General features: G+C 35.2%; 2 protein-coding genes across 3 annotated transcripts; one reads left to right on the plus strand and one right to left on the minus strand.

The window, feature by feature from the left end:
* Window positions 1-3861: 3861 nt before the first annotated feature.
* On the minus strand, window positions 3862-7631 carry LOC137710784 (sm-like protein LSM8). Of its 2 annotated transcripts, XM_068449910.1 has the most exons (7): window positions 7475-7606; window positions 6806-6874; window positions 5214-5298; window positions 5007-5047; window positions 4816-4890; window positions 4330-4382; window positions 3862-4192 (listed from the first exon to the last, which is right to left on the minus strand). In XM_068449910.1, exons 3-7 carry the CDS (start codon window positions 5248-5250, stop codon window positions 4102-4104), a joined length of 297 nt encoding a protein of 98 aa, XP_068306011.1. In that variant the 5' UTR covers window positions 5251-5298; window positions 6806-6874; window positions 7475-7606; the 3' UTR covers window positions 3862-4101. The 2 variants fall into 2 exon arrangements, with proteins under 2 accessions (XP_068306011.1, XP_068306010.1); XM_068449909.1 differs by lacking the exon at window positions 6806-6874 and having other exon boundaries at window positions 7475-7631.
* Window positions 7632-18725: 11094 nt separating this feature from the next.
* LOC137709713 (probable aquaporin TIP3-2) lies at window positions 18726-20070 on the plus strand. The gene is made up of 3 exons (XM_068448693.1): window positions 18726-18996; window positions 19236-19486; window positions 19595-20070. Exons 1-3 carry the CDS (start codon window positions 18864-18866, stop codon window positions 19979-19981), a joined length of 771 nt encoding a protein of 256 aa, XP_068304794.1. The 5' UTR covers window positions 18726-18863; the 3' UTR covers window positions 19982-20070.
* Window positions 20071-20245: the final 175 nt, after the last annotated feature.

Below are 20245 nucleotides of genomic sequence, written 5' to 3' on the forward strand. Positions count from 1 at the left end.
AAAAATATGAAACAAATTTTGTGAAATAGAAGTTATAGGAAAAAATGGAATTTAAAAAAAATAGGAAACAAATTTTGTAAAATAGAAGTTATAGGAAAAAAATGGAATTTAAAAAAAATATGAAACAAATTTTGTAAAATAGAAGTTATAGGAAAAATTTTGTAAATAAAAAAAATAAAACTGTAAAAAAGAAAAGAAAAAATTCAAAAATAACGGCTAGCTAACGTTAGCTAGCTGTTATATTCAAAATTTTCCATACTATTTGTGTCAGTTATAACCAACACTAATTTTTTTATTTATGTCGGTTATAACTAACAGTTTTAAAAAAAAAATTCTAGCCCACCCCGGGCTGGCTGGCTGGATGGATGTGGCCAACCCTTTGGCCCTTTCATATTCCTCGAGGCCCACGAGCTTTCTGGCCTAACCCTCAGTTGGAGACGGCTTTCGAGCTATTTTCGCCTCTGGACCTTTCGGTTGGAGATGGCCTTAACTCTCATGATTGGGTGCAATTCATTTATTTTATATTTGGCTCACTATAGATATTTGGACGTATAAAAGCCCTTAAACAAAAAAATTTAAATTCATCATCTCCAAGGATATTTTTCTACAAAAAAAATAAAAAAACAATGCAGGGGAAAAAAGAAGAAGAAATAATCGGGAAAAATACGAAGATAAAAAAAACAAGAAAAAAACTGAACGTCGAGAGATCAGGAGAGTCACGTTGTGCGAAACTCTAGGGAGCTGAACCAAAAGGATAAAAATGGGATGAATCTGCATCAAACCACTGCCGCTTTCTCCATCAAAGTGCGTGGGTAGTTTTATGGGAAACAAACAACACAATCTATATTTACAGCGGGAAGCAAATTACTATAGGCCAGTTCTCTCGTACTTTCATACATTGTTTCAAGGTAAGATTCTAATTCTACGCAGTAATTTGTTTGCAGATGGCTAAATACTTTCATGCATTTTCATTTATCATCATTTTTGCTTGGCCACTTCTCTCTTTTGTAATTGATGTTCAGCATTTTATTTATCTCTTTCATGATATCATTTTTACTTGATAATTAGTACTATTTAAATTCTTCTATTTGTGACAGCAGTTTCTTGGACAGGTGCTTCGCCATCTGATCCCACCTTCTTCACATATTTTCAGTCGGAATTTAGAGGAGCCACCCTCACGTCCGTACACCCACCCCTCTCTCTGGCGAATTAGTGTGTAAATTGAGTTATGATTTTTGTGGGTTCAATTTTGTGTTTGTAGAGTTTTGTTGTGAATCCAGAGACCTTACCAGATGGGACCATTAATTTGATGGTGTGACTTACACGATTCCCGGCAAGACTGGCGTAAGCTCTCTGATTATTGGGCACTTTTAATTTTACTGTTTTTATGCATTTTATAAAAAAAAATTGGGTAAAATTTGTGTAAATTGTTTTTATGTATTTTTTTTAAGTTCAAAACAACATTGTGCCAATTATCAAACGCAACATGACACAAAAAGTGTACACGTACGAACCCAAATGAGAGAAAAACCAAAAAAAGAAAGTCAAGATTTCTTTGGCCTTCGGTAGTTTTACTTTTTAATCCATATGTTGTATAAATTTGTTTCTAATGAATTATTTAAAGGAAGTTTTAATGAAACGCTCTTGATACTGTACACTTTTAACAAAAAATCATATTTTTATATTTTCTTAATACTATTCATTACACATTTATTTGTCATTTTTCATTAAAAATAAAGTTTTTTTTTTTAATTTTTCGTTAATTTTCCTTTATTTAAACTAGCCATCGGCACACAAGCTTTACGTGTGCAACTAAATTTATTTTTTATTTTACGACTTATCACTAATGAGCATGGATGATAACTTAAAAAAGAAAAAGATAAATAAAAAAAGGGAAGAGAAAAGGTATTAGAAAGTGGGAATGTTGAGAGAGGAAGAGGAGGAGAAGTGGGGTTTATTTATTTATTTTTGGCGTAATTACTAAATTGTTTTAGGTGTAATTACTAAATTGTCCAAGTTTTTTATTTTTGTTCAGTTCTGGTGAGAGGGTTAGAGTGGTAGTTTTCTGGAATTTAGTTGACAAATAGGGATTTATTAATATGTAGTTTAGAAATATACACTTTATTAAGATTGAACAAATTAAGATTCTACATACCATAAGATTGAATGAATCAGTTTTATAGATGCCCTATTACCTATATTGAGTACAAATGTGGAAAAGAAAATAAAATTTTATACACGGTATTTCGCACGCACATGAGCACATATAGAAAAGCTAGTTTATATTATGTTGCATCCTTAGCATTACTTTTGAAGAATAAGAAACTAATTATTTATGGTTGGTTGGTGGTGTTAGGCCTGTAAAAAGGGCCAAGACCAAAGCCAAACTTGGGTCGGGCTAACCTGATCGAAGGCGTGGACTTTATTCCGCCCGTTTTCAAATGCGTAGGGCCTGAGCCTTACATAGTATGCCTATGACCTGGCTATGATGTAATTTTGTTTTTAGAACATCCATATTTTTATACTTAAAAAAGAAGAAGTTTGGTTAACGCACATAATAATCAGTTTAATTTGGTATTGAGTTTTCCATCTACGAGATTCAAACTTAAAATCTCTCACCTCTAAGTGAAGAGGAATATCACTAGTACTACGGTATTGAGTGACTACACGGATGTAATTAAAACTTATTAATTTGGTGTGTACTGATTTATCTGTACTTGTATAATTTAATTGATTCTTTTGAAAAATTTAGTCATTTAGCTGGTACGTTATTAAGAATAATTAAATAAAAAAATCATATGTTCAATTCTCCACATTAGCAAAGTGCCTCTATTAATAAAATAAAAAGCGGTTGGAGGCAAAAATTGGGTCGGCCCAGCCTGGCCCTTTTTACCCTTAGAGCCGAAAAACTTGAGGCCCGGTAGGGCTAGGTCCAATACTCCTCAGGCTCGAGTCAGCCCAATTTACATGTCTAATTGGTGTCATTACCACATTATTCTTATTTTAGGTGGAAAGAGATCATCTCCAGATTTTTTCCTTTAAAATCCACGGATTAAATGATACGGGCCATTGAAATTTGATCCAACGGTTAAAAATAAAGAAGTTAGTAAAAACTTTTAAAAGTTATAATAATTTTTTACCGTTGGATTAAATTTCAAAGACGCAGATCACTTGATCTGTGTGCTTTGGAGGAAGAGATCCGGAGATGATCTCTTTTCATTTTAGGTTGCCTTTATTTTCACAATCAACTTTTAGTTAAGTTAAATAATTAAACACATTTTTTTATCCAAACTATACCAAATTATCCCTTTTGAATAATTAAACAAAAAATTACAATATTATCATCTTTCTACGCACACATCTAATTTAAATGCCACCTAAAAAAAAAATAAAAAAAAATTATCATGACCTCAAAGTGAGTCAAGTCCTCGCTATCCAACTCGACCGCGTCCGACTCAACTTGCACGATTTTTACGACTACCAGCTCCTCTTATCTTCCAAGTTCCAACCACCTCTACAAAACGATATCCACACCCTCTCATTCTCAAGTAGGTCTTTTCTCCCCGACTCGTCCCCTTGTCGACTCTCATTAAAAAAAAACAAAAAAACAAAAAAACAAAAAATAAAAATAAAAAGAACAAAAAGGTCTCATCTCCCCTGCTCGCTCCCTTGTCGACTCGGCTCAATGTCGATATAACCAAAACAATCAAACTGGAAAGAGTTTCCTGGTGGCCTATCGAGTTCGGCATTCTTGTTATATTTGACTACAATTTTTCATCAACATAATCCGAGTTTGCACAAACTATAAGCACTTTGTTACGCCCCTTGATAAGAAAATAAAATTACTGTTGCCCTGAAAAATGAAGGATAAATTAGTTTTATATATACATTGGCTACCAACGCATATTGAGATTTTTGCTGATAATTCTGCTTGAATACATCGGTGTTTCAGAAACTGATATGATTGGGAAACACTTTTGAAACCTATTATGCATGAATATAGCAAACCCAAATTTCGTCATTGTATTCCTATATCCCACAACATTTATTTGGTAGGTCACAATTCATCGAGTCCACAAACGCTCCGACTTTCATGCTGAATCAGTGGATGACAGGCTTGAGGGGATAAGCTCTCATCTTCGACCACTCAACAGTAGAATCAAGATCTGCATCTAATTCCCCAACAATGCTTCTGCAACAATTGGAAGATACTGAGAACTTAGAAAGGCAGTGCACTGTACATGCATATATTTGTAGAAACTCATTCCAAATTACTTCCCTCCACCCACTGGAAACTATTGTAAATAGAATAAAGTTTTTGACACTTACATGTTGTCACCTCTGATTATATACAACCCCAACACGAGTTGCTGAACACCCTCCTGTCGGTCAGAAATACAAGAATTTTTTTTTTTGGGTCAAGTAGATGATTCCATAGCAAACCCGAAAAAATTGACTGAGAAAGAAAGCTAAATACGAAAAAGTGGTGCCACCAATAAGAAATACAAGTTAACAAAATGCCAGTGGGACAATAAAATGAATAAATGTTTTGTATATGCTGAATTTGAAAACCATATGCAAAACCCCAATGACAACAATATCTAGCAGTAGAGATGAAACACATAATAATTATTCAACGCTTAAGATCCTGAACGTCTTGAGGAAAATAAGAAATGTTCAAAATTGGGAAAAATCAGAAAAATTCCGCCTGGCATAAAGTAGATTCCCACTTCCCTTTCCTTTTGTCCAATTACTAGAAAGAGTAAACAAAGATGCAGGTATAAAGTGGAAGCTTGTAACAGTGAAGATGCAAACCTTTGTAGAAAAAACACGTTCATGAGATTCATCAAGAATAATATTAGTAGACTGGTCAAAACCTTTCAAGACTCCCTAAAATAAAAACAAAAAAATTGTTCACAAACTGATTCTGTTAATAAGAAGTAAAAGGTACATTTGAATGCTGATAAGACGCAAACGCTGCATTGTAGTGTTAGTGTGTAACATACCACAATATTCCGTCCATCATTTGTGATAACTGAAATTGTTTCTGCACGTAGAAATGTTGTTAACAGTTAGAGAGAGTTGATCTGCTCATAGCATATGGTGCACAAAGTTTGCCTATAGGATAGAAGGATTAACTATATTCATGCATACGAGTGAAAAGCGTTGATATTTGAAAAAAATAAAATAATGGAGAGCGAAGAATTTCATACGATCAACGAGTGACTCAAGACCAGGGCCACTGGACATATTTCAATCCTGAGTTTTCTGTGCAAGACTTGTAATGAACAAGTTTAACTGCAAGAGGGAGAGAGATTTCAGAATCAATAACACCTGTCTAAAGGGAACAAAGTACATGAAAACACCAAGAAATTTTTAAGAGGTGGAGCGTGGAGACATTCATCGTAACTTTGCAAGGGTAAAGGTAGATAAAGGGTATTATTATTTTTATAAATAATCCCAAAGATCAATCACATGAAGCCTGACACTCCCTATACAAGACAAAACCAATCGCCGTACCAATTGAGTTGTACGTGTCGTTGTAAGAAAAAAAAAATCTTTCTTTTACAAGACAAAACCAATCTTTCCTTGATTTCAAGTTTGTGCTTCCCGAAAACTAAAAGCATAAGCTTGCTGTCCTAAAAACCCACAATTCTCAAATTCACCATTCTCATCAGTAAAGAATGAACCCATAAAAACACCCGGAAGCACTATTAAGTGTTAAACCTTCCCGTTCATGGATTTCGCTTTCCTCGAAAGATAAGAGCCCAATAGCCCATCTCAGCCTTCCAAGCCCAATAGCCCAAAGTGTGAACCTACCCATCCCCAGGTATTTAAGCTTCCCTCTTCTGACAGACATCAGAAATATTAGACAGTTTTACACTTTGCTATTCATCAGCTCCCACCTCTAAGAAATTGAAAGCTCTTGAAAGATATATCTTCTTTCGGATTAAAGTTTTGGCAGTCTTTTAGCCTTTGTGACTTCAGCTTCAACATGTACTACTACTACTACGGGTTTCGTCTGTAATAATTGGTATCAATTTTTCTTCCTTTCGAGGGAAATGAAATCCGGGAACATTGTTATCACTTAACAGTGCTTCGGGGTCTTTTTACGGGTTCATTCTTTACTGATATTCATGGTGAGTTTGAGAATTGTAGGTTTCTAGCAAGGACAAACTTATGCTTTTAGTTTTCGGAAAGTAAGAACACGAAATCAGGAATAAATTAGTTTTTGTCTTGTAAAGCGATTAGGGCTTTTATTAATGACAACACAGTCAACTCAATTGTTAGTAAAGCGATTAGGGCTTTTATTAATGACGACACAGTCAACTCAAATGTTATGGTGTGGTGACTGGTCAATTGGTGTGGCGTGGTGACTGGATTTGTCTTGAACAGGGATTAATCAGGGCTTTTGTTATTGAAAGAAAGAAAGATTATGTCTTGGTAAAGATTGAATGGGGTTGGTGTCAGGTTGAATGGGGTTGGAGGTGTCAAGCTGACTGGGGTTGATCTTTGGGATTATTTATATAAAAATAATGATACACTTTATATATCTTGTTTCTTCAATCTCATACTGTATTAAGAAAAATGAGCTCGAATTATACAAACTTCAACAAAAACGCTCTATGAGGTGCCAATGTGCAATAAACTTCACACACTGAATAATTGAGTTCAAAACATCTCCCAAATCCTATAAACATTAAAAAAAAAAAAAAAAAAACCTTCAAATTTCAGTTTGTCTTCATTAAATGATGAAATGGGAATAACAAGTGATTTAAAGATGGTAAGAAGAGCAAAACCATACTGTTTTTTATCACACCCAACATAATGCTCCACACGAAACTCAAGGCACAGCATCCTAAAACTGAGAAAACTAAAGCCACATGGTAACACATGACAATGAAGCAAGAAAACATATATTTATACCTATACAACCGTGAATACATGTAATACTAGCAATTCTGAGAAAGTAATATTGATGACCGTGTGGAAGTAAAGCCCTGTTCAGCATTCATAATTGGGCTATCACACCGTTTCATCCAAAGAAATACAAGAGTTATAATACTGTAAAACGCTTCTACTTGTACAGTGACACGGACAGATGCGAACAATAAGTGCGCAGATGTAGCATATTCATTTGGAATCCCACCTAGTAAACATTTCTAACGTACTCTTTGGCTGCCCACACGATCAAAACTAGAAATCTAAAAATACAATATTTGCACCAGAAATGACTGATTTAGCTTTACCACCAACGAACAAGCTTCACGGACACAACAGCAAAAAATTACAAACAAAAACAAACACAAACACAGTGGGTGCTCTGCTCATTAATCCATCCTCAATCATTTATTTAACCAGCAAATAAGGACAGGCAACAAATGAGCAATTCCAATAAACAAAACAGAAACAGATTCCCTAAATAAAATAAAGGACCGACGAGAAGAGAGAGCGCGAATGAGAAAGTCTTCACCTTGGCGTAGGGGGGATATGGGAGCTTTGGCCTCACTAGGGTTTTTGCGTTCGGGATGAGAAGATATAAAGATTATGAATCCAAGCCTGCAACTCAGACGGCGCTATGGCTTGGTTTTCTCTCTCGCATAAAAGCCCTCCCTCGACCATTCTCAACATCCGACGGTCACCAACCCACCTCTCTTGCCACGTAATGCGTTCCTGATAGGGTTTGCGCTTTATTTTTTTTAATGCGTCGGAGATAGGTTTGATTATCACCTCGTTTACTGCTGCAATGTACCTATTTTAAAGTATCAGTATTGGGAGAAATATCGATAGATAAATGTATGAAAATATTAAATAGATATATTGAATATCAATATCAATGTCGATTACCTTTGATGGAAATTATGGGAATTTGCTCACAAACATAGAATGTCATACGAAGCCACAACACTCGTATAAATCAAGAATTAATGATTTGATAATGTGTAAACAATAAGTATGTAATATGTGAGGAAAAAAAACTTCCTTTTAATGACAAGTAATAAAATAAAGCATTTTACTAGAAAAAATAAATAATACATAACTTAATTGAAATTTTCGTCACGAAAGCGGCACAAGTTTTATTGAAGTAAACTAATACCATAAAGAAAGAAATTAAAAAATAAAGAATGCATAGGCTCATGGATATTTCTTGCAAACTTTTACAAATTGTTTGTAAACCCTGGATATTTCCTAACAATATCAGAAATATCGAGGAAATTGATTGATTTCCGAAAATATCACGGATATGGGGTGAATATCGTTCCCTGAATTTTTGGATATTTCCGTGAAAATATTGAACATATCCGGGATATTTCAAACACTAAATGTACACTCTAGCCAAGTTCAAATTTCTGTAACAAAAACATTGTGCCCTGCCTCTCTAATGTATTGACACATGTCCTTTTTTTTTTAATACATAATATTATCTACGCTTAAGGGAGGGGTGGGCATAATCTCACAATGGGTTAGCAATAATGTCCTCTCACTTGACATCAACATAACAATGGTAAAATAAAGTTAAAAAGTGTGACAAAAACAAAGTTAAAAAGAACAAACTAATGGCTCATTTATGTAACCGTAATCAAAATTTGAGGAATTGGATTGAGGAGGAATTGAATTGACGAAGAATTGAATTGAGGAGAATCCAAATCCAGATTTCCATAAAGGCTATTTACTAAAATGTTTTGAAATCGGAATAAAAATGGTACTGAATCCATAAAACTGTTTATTAATTCAATAGAATCTGAATATAACATTGTAATTACTAAAATGCCATGTCACAAATCAAATATTTTATGCTTATTTTTTAATACAATTTGATATAATATAATAGTAAATATAAAGTCATTTATCTATGGCTCTAGTTCTTTATTTGATTCTTTTTCCCTATTTTCGTCCCCTTCCTCTCTTTGTTACGTATTGAATATATGTCAACAATCAATGATAATTTTATATATGCTAATAAATAATAAATGTGAATAAATAAATTAACAGAATGTGAATACAACGAATTAATATTTTAAACAGACAGAACTGAAGATCGAGGCTTGCGTACCGCAATGTCCTTAAAATAGAAATTTCGTCTATACTCAGTACTTGTAGTTCTATAAATGTTTGCCTCACCAGGATTCAACGATCTAAGTTAGGATTCCAGCACCGAAAAACTGACTTATGGTGAATTTCTTTGTTTTCTCAGTAAGAAGGTTTTGGATTGCAGAAGAATTTGATATTTCTGTGTTCTAAATGCCATGCAAATGAATGTATATATAATAGGTTTATGCATGTTTGTAACATGTATGAGAATGAGATGTGTCTGTTAGGAGACATCTTCTCAGATGGGTGCTTTGCTCTCTGGCGTTCTTTCATCACTTCAAACTTCATCTAAAAAGATGAGTCTATTGATAAAATAATAATAATTAATTAAATTCAAAATTAATTAAAATAATTAATTAAATAATTTAATTATTAGAGCCCAAGAGCCATAAGGCTCAAGACCCATCTTTTGATAATTAATTATATATTAATTAGTACACCCCAAAACCCAACCCCTAGGTTGAGCCCAATTTGATTATCCATGGTCCATCACTCCAATCACTATCTATAAGGGACAAAGCCTTATAAAGTGAGGGAACATTTTGGTAGTGACTAATGTGGGACAATTAAATTTCTACTCATAATTTCCAACAATACCCCACATTTGAAGACAAATGTATGACTAGGCTGCCTAAAACTGAGAAAGAATAGACATGATATGCATCGGGTGAAGTGTCTTTTGGACTTGAACTTATCCTAATGAAAACATATCGGGTTTACTTGGTGACGCAGTGGATGTGGAAGATCTTAAACTATTCACCGCAGTAGTAAATCGAGACAATATGCTACACACATGTAATGTCTGCCACACGTCAATTTATAAGGTTGTGTTCATTTTGGCCCTAAACAAATCTTAGATTTTGTAGAAGCTTTAGAGAATTTAGCCATTTCAATTCTCATAAATGTGGCCCTATTTAATCCTATATAAGTGACATTAATTAAAAATAGTCTGCCATATTCCTCTTGATAACAAAATATTAATGTCATTAAATGTATAAAACATAACCCCTCGAACTTCAACAGACAACACACATTTTGTCATAAGAATGGGTAAGTTGTGTGTTCAACTTTTGAATCAAACTCAACCAGTTTGCCTATTGAACCTAGATCATGGGATCTCCAATCAGCTAGGTTAGGTTTCCACCTAGTCCGATTCATTGAATTGGCTTGAGACCCATTCCCCTCGATGTAAATAATATTTGCTCTCTTGGTAGGCATTTTGTCAAATGATCAGCTACATTTTCCTTTGACTTTACATAATATATGGATATTATTCCATTGGAGAGCAACTTCTTAAGAGTATTATGCCGACGCTTGATATGTCGTGACTTTCCATTGTATACATGACTTTTGACCCTTGATTGCATGACCAAACTGTCACAATGTATACATATAGCAATTATAGGCTTTGGTCACACTGGAACATCCTCCAGAAAATGTTTGAGCCACTCGACTTCTTCTCCAGCCAAGTCTAAAGCTATAAACTCGACCCCATGATGGAACGAGCTATACATTTATGTTTAGAGGATTTCCAAGATATTGTTGCACCTCCTAAAGTAAAAACATATCCACTTGTTGACTTGGATTCTATAGTGTCAGAAATCCAATTAGCATCACTGAAGCCTTTTACAATAGGTGGATACGTTGTGTAGTGTTATCTGTAGTCAAGTGTATTTTTCAAATACCTTAACACTTTTACTAAAGCATCCCAATGCTCTTGCGCCAGATTACTTGCATATCTACTAAGCCTACTTACTGCATAAGCTAAGTCAAGCCTAGTCGAATTCATCAAGTACATCAGACTTTCAATTACTTGAGAATATCCAAGTTGAGATATGGCATCGACTTTATTTTTCTCCAACTTGTATCTAGCATCAAAAGGAGTTGCAACAAGTTTGCAATCAAATTGACCAAACCTTCGTAATATTTTTTCTTCATAATGGGACTGTCTAAGGACATATCCTTCAAAATTTCTGTTAATGACATCGGCTTGACCTAAGTCTTTCATCTCAAAATTGGAATTCAACATTTTCTTTGTTTTGTTTATTACATTTTATCAGTTCCTATTATGAGCATATCATCCACATACAAGCAAACAATAACCAAGTTTTATCATTACTCTTGATGTAGACACATTTATCAGATTTGTTTATTTTGAACCCATGTGTCAACAAAGTATGATCAAATTTCTTGTGCCATTGTTTTGGTGCTTGTTTTAAGTTCATATAATGACTTAACTAATTTGCACACTTTGCTTTCTTGTCCTTTAAGCACGAACCCTTCAGGTTGTTCCATGTATATTTCTTCATCCAGTTCTCCATATAAAAATGATGTTTTTACATTCATTTGATGTATATCAAAGTTGTATACAGCTGCAATTGCTATTAACATTGTCATAATTGACGTTATGTGAGAAACTGGAGAATAAGTGTCGAAATAATCCAACCCTTCCTTTTGGCGATAACCTTTGGCTACTAAAGGTGCCTTGAACTTGTCAATGGTTCCATCCGCCTTAAGTTTCTTCTTGAAAATCCATTTATGACCAATTGCTTTACTACTGGGAGGTAAATCAACCAATTCCCATGTGTTATCTTCCATAACGGATTCCATTTCACTTTTAATTGCTTCATTCCATAAAGGAGCCTCGGAAAAATACATTGTTTCTTTAAAAGTTCTAGGTTCATTATCGGACAAGTAAGTAATGAAATATAGTCCAAAGTTTTTAGAAACTTTGATTCTTTTTTCTCTTCTTGGTTCTACATCATTTTCTTGGACACCATAAGAAGAGGCTTCATCATGACTATGATCATGAACTCTCTTTGTATTAGAACCAGATTCCTTTTCTTTGTAAGGAAATATATCATTAAAGAATTCTGCATTTGTCGATTCTAATATAATGTTAACATGAATGTCAGAAATCAAAGATTTTACAACAAGGAACCTATAAATAGCACTATTGTTTACATATCCAATGAATACACAATCAATAGTTTTAGGCTAGTTTTGTTATTTTTGGTAACAGAACTTGCACCTTTGCTAGGCAACCCCACACTTTGAGGGTTTTATAAGTGGGTTTATGTCATTTCCATAGTTCATAAGGTGACTCATCAATCTTCTTTTGAGGAACCTTATTCAATATGGTATTTGTAGTAAGTAAAACTTCACCCCACAAATTGTGTGGAAGCCCAGAACTATTTAACATGAAATAAATCATATCCTTGAATGTTCTATTTTTTCTTTCGGTAACACCATTTTGTTGTGTTGTGTATGAAGTCGTTGTTTGATGTATAACTTCATATTATGCACAAAAATATGAGAAGGTAGTAGACTCATACTTTCCTCCTCTATTAGATCTAAGTGCTTTGATTTTTTTTTTCTCAAGTTGATTTTCAACTTCAGCTTTATATGTCTTAAACATATTCAAAGTTTCGTCCTTGCTATGAATCAAATAAACATAGCAATACTTACTGCAATCATCAATAAAAGTGACATAATAATTCTTTCCTCCACAAGTTGGTGTGGATTTAAAGTCACAAAGATCACTATGAATTAATCCAAGTAATTCATTTGATCTTTCCGGAATTGACTTTCTAGTTTGGCTAGCAAATTTGGACTCAGTACATGTCTCACACTTATGATTCAAATCAATCTCGAATTTAGGTAATAATTCTAATTTAACCATTCTTTGCATGTAACGAAAATTAACATGGCCTAATCTAGCATGCCAAATATTAGAAGACTCAACAATATAAGTAAAAAGATTTATTTTATTAGCATCATCAATGACAATTACATTGAGTTTCACGAGTCCATTTGACACGCCTCGATCCCAAAGTTCGTGGGACAGCGGGATGGCCATGTGCTGGTAGACACTCGAGGGTGACGCAAGCCATTTAATGAATGCATATGCCAAGAATATTTGAAACATGCATATAAATTTCGCGCGAACTACACAATGTAATATTCATATACAAACCTTACCAAAATAATATAATAAGTTCAATTGCCAACAAAATAATAGTGATAATGCATGACATGTTAAGAGCATACTACTACTTCAGAATACAAGTGGAAGGTGTAACAGAAAGTGTTATTACAAGAATGTCCAAGCGGAGAGAAGGACACAAAGTCACTGGTATAGGAATGCCTCGTAGCTCGGATCGTATGCCTCGTTTCTACGTCATGAGGGGGCGCAAAACAAAACATGAGTGGACCAAGTTGATATATAAGTAATACGAAAACAGTTATTCATCAACGTACTAACCCCCAAAGTTTATGAAAACTCAATAGTATAATATGTAATAGGTTTTCTGAAAACCCTAGCATGCCATCAAACCTTCATAAAACATATATCATATAATGTGTTAAACAGTTGTATCAGTATCAATTGAAGGCCTTCATTCACCCGTAGGATCCTACAACACCCGACTGAAGCCATATATAAATATCAATCGCTCGTAGGCTCCTATAGCACCCAACCGAAGCCATATATATATATATATATCATTTGCCCGTGGGCATATAGTGACCACTAGATAAGCACAAAAATCATTGAACATAATCTTTCTAAAGTATATGTATATATCTCAATGAAGCTCAATAGCTCAAACATCATATCATAAATCATGTTCATAGTATATAATCATAAATCATATATACTACAAAGAACGTAAATTCGATAAAGCATGATATATCATAAAGTGTAACTCCAATTTACTCTAAAATGTTTCATAAAATGTAGCCATCAAATCATGTTTTTCATGTATGCATTTCTAATAGTAAAATATGCATTTTGGAAGGGGTCCACTCACAAATATTCCGTTGTCTAAGAGCCGTGCGAACTAGGAAGGACGGAAATGCCACTAACAAACGCACCTAAGCACATAAAGGGTCCAATTAATAAAACTCTATCATAACGATTGAATTTCAAAAAACGGACGTTATAAACGGATTCAGGACGTCGAAAAACATAAACGAGGACCTTGGGTACCTTCATGCGCCGATTTGAGTCATTGGAAAGTTGGACGGAAAAGTCGCCGGCGCTTTCGTGGACGACGGCGGAGCACAATACCTCCGGTAGAGGCGTGTGTGCTCCACGCGCAGACTGGGTTCCGGGTTTGGGGCTGGGGTTCTAGGTTTGGGCAATTGGGCTGGGTAATTCGATTTGGGCTGCAAGGTTGGGCCGGTTTCAACTTAGGTTTAGATTTGGGTTTGAGGGTTATCGGGTCGGGTCGACCCGGTTTTAGGCCAAGGGTTTAGAGCTTCTTCCTTGACAACATAAGTGAGATTCATGGTTGTTATGAAAAACAACATCTTCTGTTGCCATCTTTTGAAAATCAGCCATTTGAATTTCTTAGGCTTCTCAGAGTATTTCGACACAGTGCCATTCACATTCACTGATTATTGATCCATATTTTTTTGTTTCAAGTTTGTTGGATATATATCAACAATCAATGATAATTATATATATGCTAATAAATAATAAATGCGAATAAATAAATTAACAGAATATGAACACAACGAATTAATATTTTAAATAGACAGAACTGAAGATCAAGGCTTGCGTACCGCAATGTCCTTGAAACAATAATTTCGTCCATACACAGTGCTTATAGTTCTATGGACATCTGCCTCACCAGGATTCAACGATCTAAATGCTATGCAGATGGATGTATATATAATAGGTTTATGCCTGTTTGCAATAGGTTTATGCCTCTTTGGCGTTCTTTCATCACTTCAGAATTCATCTGAAAAGATGAGTTTGTTGATTAAATAAATAAAGAAATAAATAAATTCAAAATTAATTAAAGAATTTAATTATTAGAGCCCAAGAGCCCTAAGGCTTAAGGCCCATATCTTGATAATTAATTATCAATTAATTAGTACACCCCAAAGTCCAACTTCAAGATTGAGCTCAATTTCATTCTCCATAGTCCATTACTCCAATCACTATATATAAGGGACAATGCCTTATAAAGTGAGGGAACCTTTTGGTAGTGACTAATGTGGGACAATGAAATTTCTCTCAAAATTTTCAACAATACCTCGCATTGGAGTTGAACTTTCATTCAAACTCCAATAATACCCCACATTTGAATGCAAATGTATGACTAGGCTACCTAAAACTGAGAGAAAATAGACATGATATGCATCGGGTGAAGTGTCTTTTGGACTTGAACTTACCCTGGTGAAAACATATCGAGTTTACTTGGTGACGCAGTGGCTGTGGAAGATCTTGAATTGTTCACCACAGTAGTAAACCGAGACAATATGCTACATACATATCATGTCTGCCACACGTCAATTCATACGGTTGTGTTTATTTTGGTCCTGAACAGATTCCAGATTTTGTTTTAAATGTCATTCCAATCAAATTATACAAGTAATAATATTTTAAATAATATCAATGCGATTAGTAGTAAGTCGTTTTAGGCAAAACTTAACAATAAAAATTTATAAATAAAGGGTAAATTACATTTTACCCCTCAAGTATGGGGTCAATTACAACATTGTACAACATCTTTAAAATATTTTAATTTCATACATTTAGTTATATTTTCTTTTCAATTTCATACATCCATTAAAAAATCTATTAAGTTAACCGTTAGAGCATTTCCACCCGGAGGTGGAATAGCTCAGCACCCAGTCAAAAAACCAGGCTGGGACTCTGTCAATCCACTCCAGCCCATAAACTTGCCTGGCACCTAGCCCGTGCCTGTCTCCAGACCAGCCCATTTTTTACTGACCTTGGGACCGGCCCAGCTGACGTCAGCGTGACATCAGCCACCTTTTTTTTTTTTTTTTTTTTTTTTTCTGCACCAGGTTTCCCAACACCAGATCTCACAAAATGTACGGAAAAGCCACATTCGCCCTCATCTTCGCCTTCCTCTTCCTCCTCACCTACTCAATCTTCATCCGCATCGTCGACATCCGATCCTACTTCCTCCCACTCATCCCCTCATCGCCGTCGCCGGTTGTCCGGTCCCTTTGCGCCACCACCTCCCCGCCTTACAAGATCTACATGTACAATCTCCCGCACCGCTTCAACGTCGGAATTATGAACTGCCGGAGCACCAACTAGACTTCTATCACCGCCCGAACTTGGCCTTCATGGCCAAAGAACTTCGGGCTCAAGAGGCAGCATATTATTGAGTACTGGATGATGGGCTCACTTTTGTTCGACAGTAATGGTGGTGATGGGAAGGAGAAAATAAAAATTTTATTTTATTTTTTATAAATTCAGAAATTAAAAATAAAATTATTAATTTTTATTATTTTATAATAAAAAATAATAATATTTTAATAAAATGGACTAGGCTATGTTTTTTTAGGGGTGGAGATGCTTTGACCTATTACTGTTTATTGGGGTCTATTACTATTCACTTGAGTGAATAAATGAGCTGGGTGCTGGTGCAAAGTCTTTAGGGGTGGAATTGCTCTTAAGTGATGACGTGGCAAATGTAGGGTCCACATTTGTGCTAACATGACTGTCAACTTTGTACTATGTGAATAAAAAATAATAAAAAAGGATTATTTAATAAAAAAATCAATTTATATTATAATTAAAAACTAAAAAAAATTGAAAGGGATATGGGCAAAGCTTAGCCCAATAACCCCATCTCTTCCTCGACTACATCCTATCTCCTCTGTGCTTGTCTGCAACCAATAATCCCATCTGGGTTTAGGAAGCTTCTTCCGCCGCCCTATAAAACTTCAACCTTTTCTTCCTTGTGTAACCTTCTTCCTCCCTGCAAATCTCACACATTGCACGAAAGTCTCTAAACTTCCTCCCTCCCTCACCACGCATCAACACACTACAAATCCCTGCAATTAAATAAAACCCAGCAAATCCAAATCAAAATCCCTCGCTACAACATCTTCCCAAACTAACCCAAAACCCATCACTCTCTACTTCACCCTATAAATTTTCATTTTTTTGGCTTCTGGGATGGAGAGATTGACAAATCTAGATTGGGATGTGTACAAGTGGGGTTTTAAAGAAAAAAAAATCTGACACCATCAAGTTCTTCAATAACTAGAGAACGGAATGAGACACGGTAAAGAGAGGAGAGCGATGGGAGAACGAAGAAGATGAAGTGATGGGCGCAATTTTTTATATTTATTGATTGCCTCATAAGCAAAAATATGGGCCTACATTTGCCATGTCATCACTTAACGATTAACTTAACAAATTTTTTAATGGTGGTATGAAATTGAAATAAAATAATAAGTAAATGTATGAGATTGAAATGTTTTAAAGATGCTGTAAGAAAGTGTAATTGACCCCAAACTTAAAGGGATAGAACGTAATTTACCCATAAATAAATGAGCATAACTATACTAGTCTAGTGGAGCTAGCTAGCTGACGGTAATTGGCAAAGCCTTACTCACATTACGCTTTATTTATTCTTTTTATTTAAAATATGGATTGTATACTTATGAAAGTATGAATCCTAATGATGTAATTAGTTAATTAGTAATAAAAATAATAGGAATTAACTCGTATAATATATCAAAATTTTATTTAATTGCTGCGTCGCCAATTCAATGTGTCAAATAACATATTAAAATATTGAGTTTGCAATTAAAATTGACTTTAATTTTCGTCTTATTGGTCCAATGGAACTCGTATATTAAAAATTTGAATTAAAGGCATATGATTTTATCTTTGTTTGTTGTAAAAATAGGGATTTTGAGGAATTTTAATTCCAACATAATCAATTTCAATAGGGATTTTGAGGAATTTTAATTATTTTAATGAATCTAGGGTTCAATTAGAATTTTAAGTTCAATCAGGATTTTAAGATAATTTATTAAAATTCTTAGAAATCTAATTTTAAAGAAGTTTATAACATTCTAAGTGTAATTAATTAGAATTTGATTTTAAAGAATTTGAAAAAGTTAAGGAATTTGAGAAAATTTGAAAGATTTCGTAATATATTTTAAACGTTTACAAATCTCACATCTCTCATAAGATTTCAAGGAAATTGAATCAAAATTTTACATGAAATCTCTACAAACAATTAAACTTCATAAAAATTTATGAATTTATAAATTATTAAAATCTCTCAAATTCTCAATTATATACATTAGTCCACAAATTAGTTTCATCATCATTACTTTTGAAGATTGTCTAAGGTTCAAACGGATAAATTCAAAACAGTGCAGGGAAGCGATGGGGACCGTTTCGGGATGACGCCATTCCATATTCCAAGACATTTTTAATTGTGACGGAAACACGTGCAAGTGGTAAAATTTTAAAAATTTTAAGTTATTAATCTTTTAACTCATATAACCCATTATTTATATAAGAACACGTGTATACTACTTCATGTGACGGTTACATTGAAATCTCTCTGATTTAGCAGCCTACACATGATCCCTACGTGTCGCTGTTCCTGCATGCGTCTGCCCATGTGTCCTAAATGAGTCCAACCGCTCTTGGCTAATTTAAGACTACAGACCTCCACATTTCAAACATGCAGTGACCCTCCTCCTCCTCTCTCTCCTCTACACGCAAACGCTCTCTCTCTCTCTCTCTCTCGTTTTAGAGAGATCTATCTGGATATATCCTCTCGCTCGATCTGCCTGCCTTCGTGTTAATCTAGTAATTTGTGAAAGAAGAAGAAAAAGAAGAAGAAGCTGTGCAGTGCAGGTGTAGCCAAGTAATTCAAGAGCATATATTCCGACCGGCAGTTGAGCTTGCTTGCTCCACTCCATAAATTTCTAACTAAGAAAGAAAGTGCTTGCGTTTTTTCATCGTCCCCAGCATGCCGCCTCGTAGATATGCCTTTGGGAGGGCCGACGAGGCCACCCACCCTGACTCCATCAGAGCCACTTTAGCTGAATTCGTTGCCACTTTCATCTTTGTCTTTGCCGGGGAAGGCTCTGTTCTTGCTCTTGGTATGATATCTAAATAAATCTGGCAAATAATGACGTCATGATCATTAAACTAATTAAGTAAATCATTCATTCTGTTAATTACCTCTTTACATATGTTAATATATCTATGCATGCATGCATGCATGTTTCGTTGATATTCTAGCACAGATCTACATGAAATGTCAAATGAGACATGCCATCATCAATATCTTTTCTTTACTAAACCTTGATAGTCTGTTTCGCAACTAATTAATTGGCAGGGAAGATTTACAAGGATAGCGGCACATCAGCATCTGAGCTGATAGCCATAGCTCTTGCACACGCCTTCTCTCTCTTTTCAGCCATCTCAGCCAGCATTAACGTATCTGGTGGCCATGTCAACCCTGCTGTAACCTTCGGTGCTCTTCTAGGTGGAAGGCTATCCGTTATTCGCGCGCTATACTACTGGGTTGCTCAGCTTCTTGGAGCTATTGTGGCTTCTCTTTTGTTAAGGCTTGTCACAAATGGCATGGTAATTATTCCGTATTTAAAAACTTAGCTCGCTTTGCTACAAGCTGAACCCCTTTCATTCTAAATTATTACAATTAGCTCTGATCAATTAATTGATATTACTATTCAGAGGACAGTGGGGTTCAACGTGGCCTCTGGTGTTGCTGAGGTGCATGGGCTAATACTAGAGATTGTGTTGACATTTGGGTTAGTTTACACCGTATATGCCACTGCCATTGATCCCAAGAGGGGTAGCTTGGGAACCATCGCACCACTGGCCATTGGATTCATTGTCGGGGCAAATATCCTTGTGGGCGGGCCGTTTGATGGGGCATGCATGAACCCAGCAAGGGCGTTTGGACCTGCACTGGTAGGGTGGAGATGGAGGAACCACTGGATCTACTGGGTTGGGCCACTCCTGGGAGGTGGGTTGGCGGCTCTCATATACGAGTACATGGTCATACCAACAGAGACGCCACACCACACTCACCAGCCATTGGCTCCAGAGGATTACTAGTCCGTTAGTCTGGCGCTTAGCCCCCGTACGCACTGTATTAATACCAACATGTGCAAGCTGCTCGCTCCCTTTGCCATTCACACCCTGAGTGTTTATGTTCCATTTTCTGTAATTTTTTTTTTTTTTTTGGTTTGGCAACTTTTGTGTTGGAGTTTGTCCTCCCGTTGTCTAAAACGTCATTTCCATCGCATGGACATGTGATTGTAAAGCTAATAAAGTGCCGTGGAGTTTCTTTGGCTAATTTTATTTCAAATTTTTTTGGTA

The sequence above is a fragment of the Pyrus communis genome, chromosome 12 (assembly GCF_963583255.1).
Source record: "Pyrus communis chromosome 12, drPyrComm1.1, whole genome shotgun sequence".
Taxonomy (NCBI): domain Eukaryota; kingdom Viridiplantae; phylum Streptophyta; class Magnoliopsida; order Rosales; family Rosaceae; genus Pyrus; species Pyrus communis.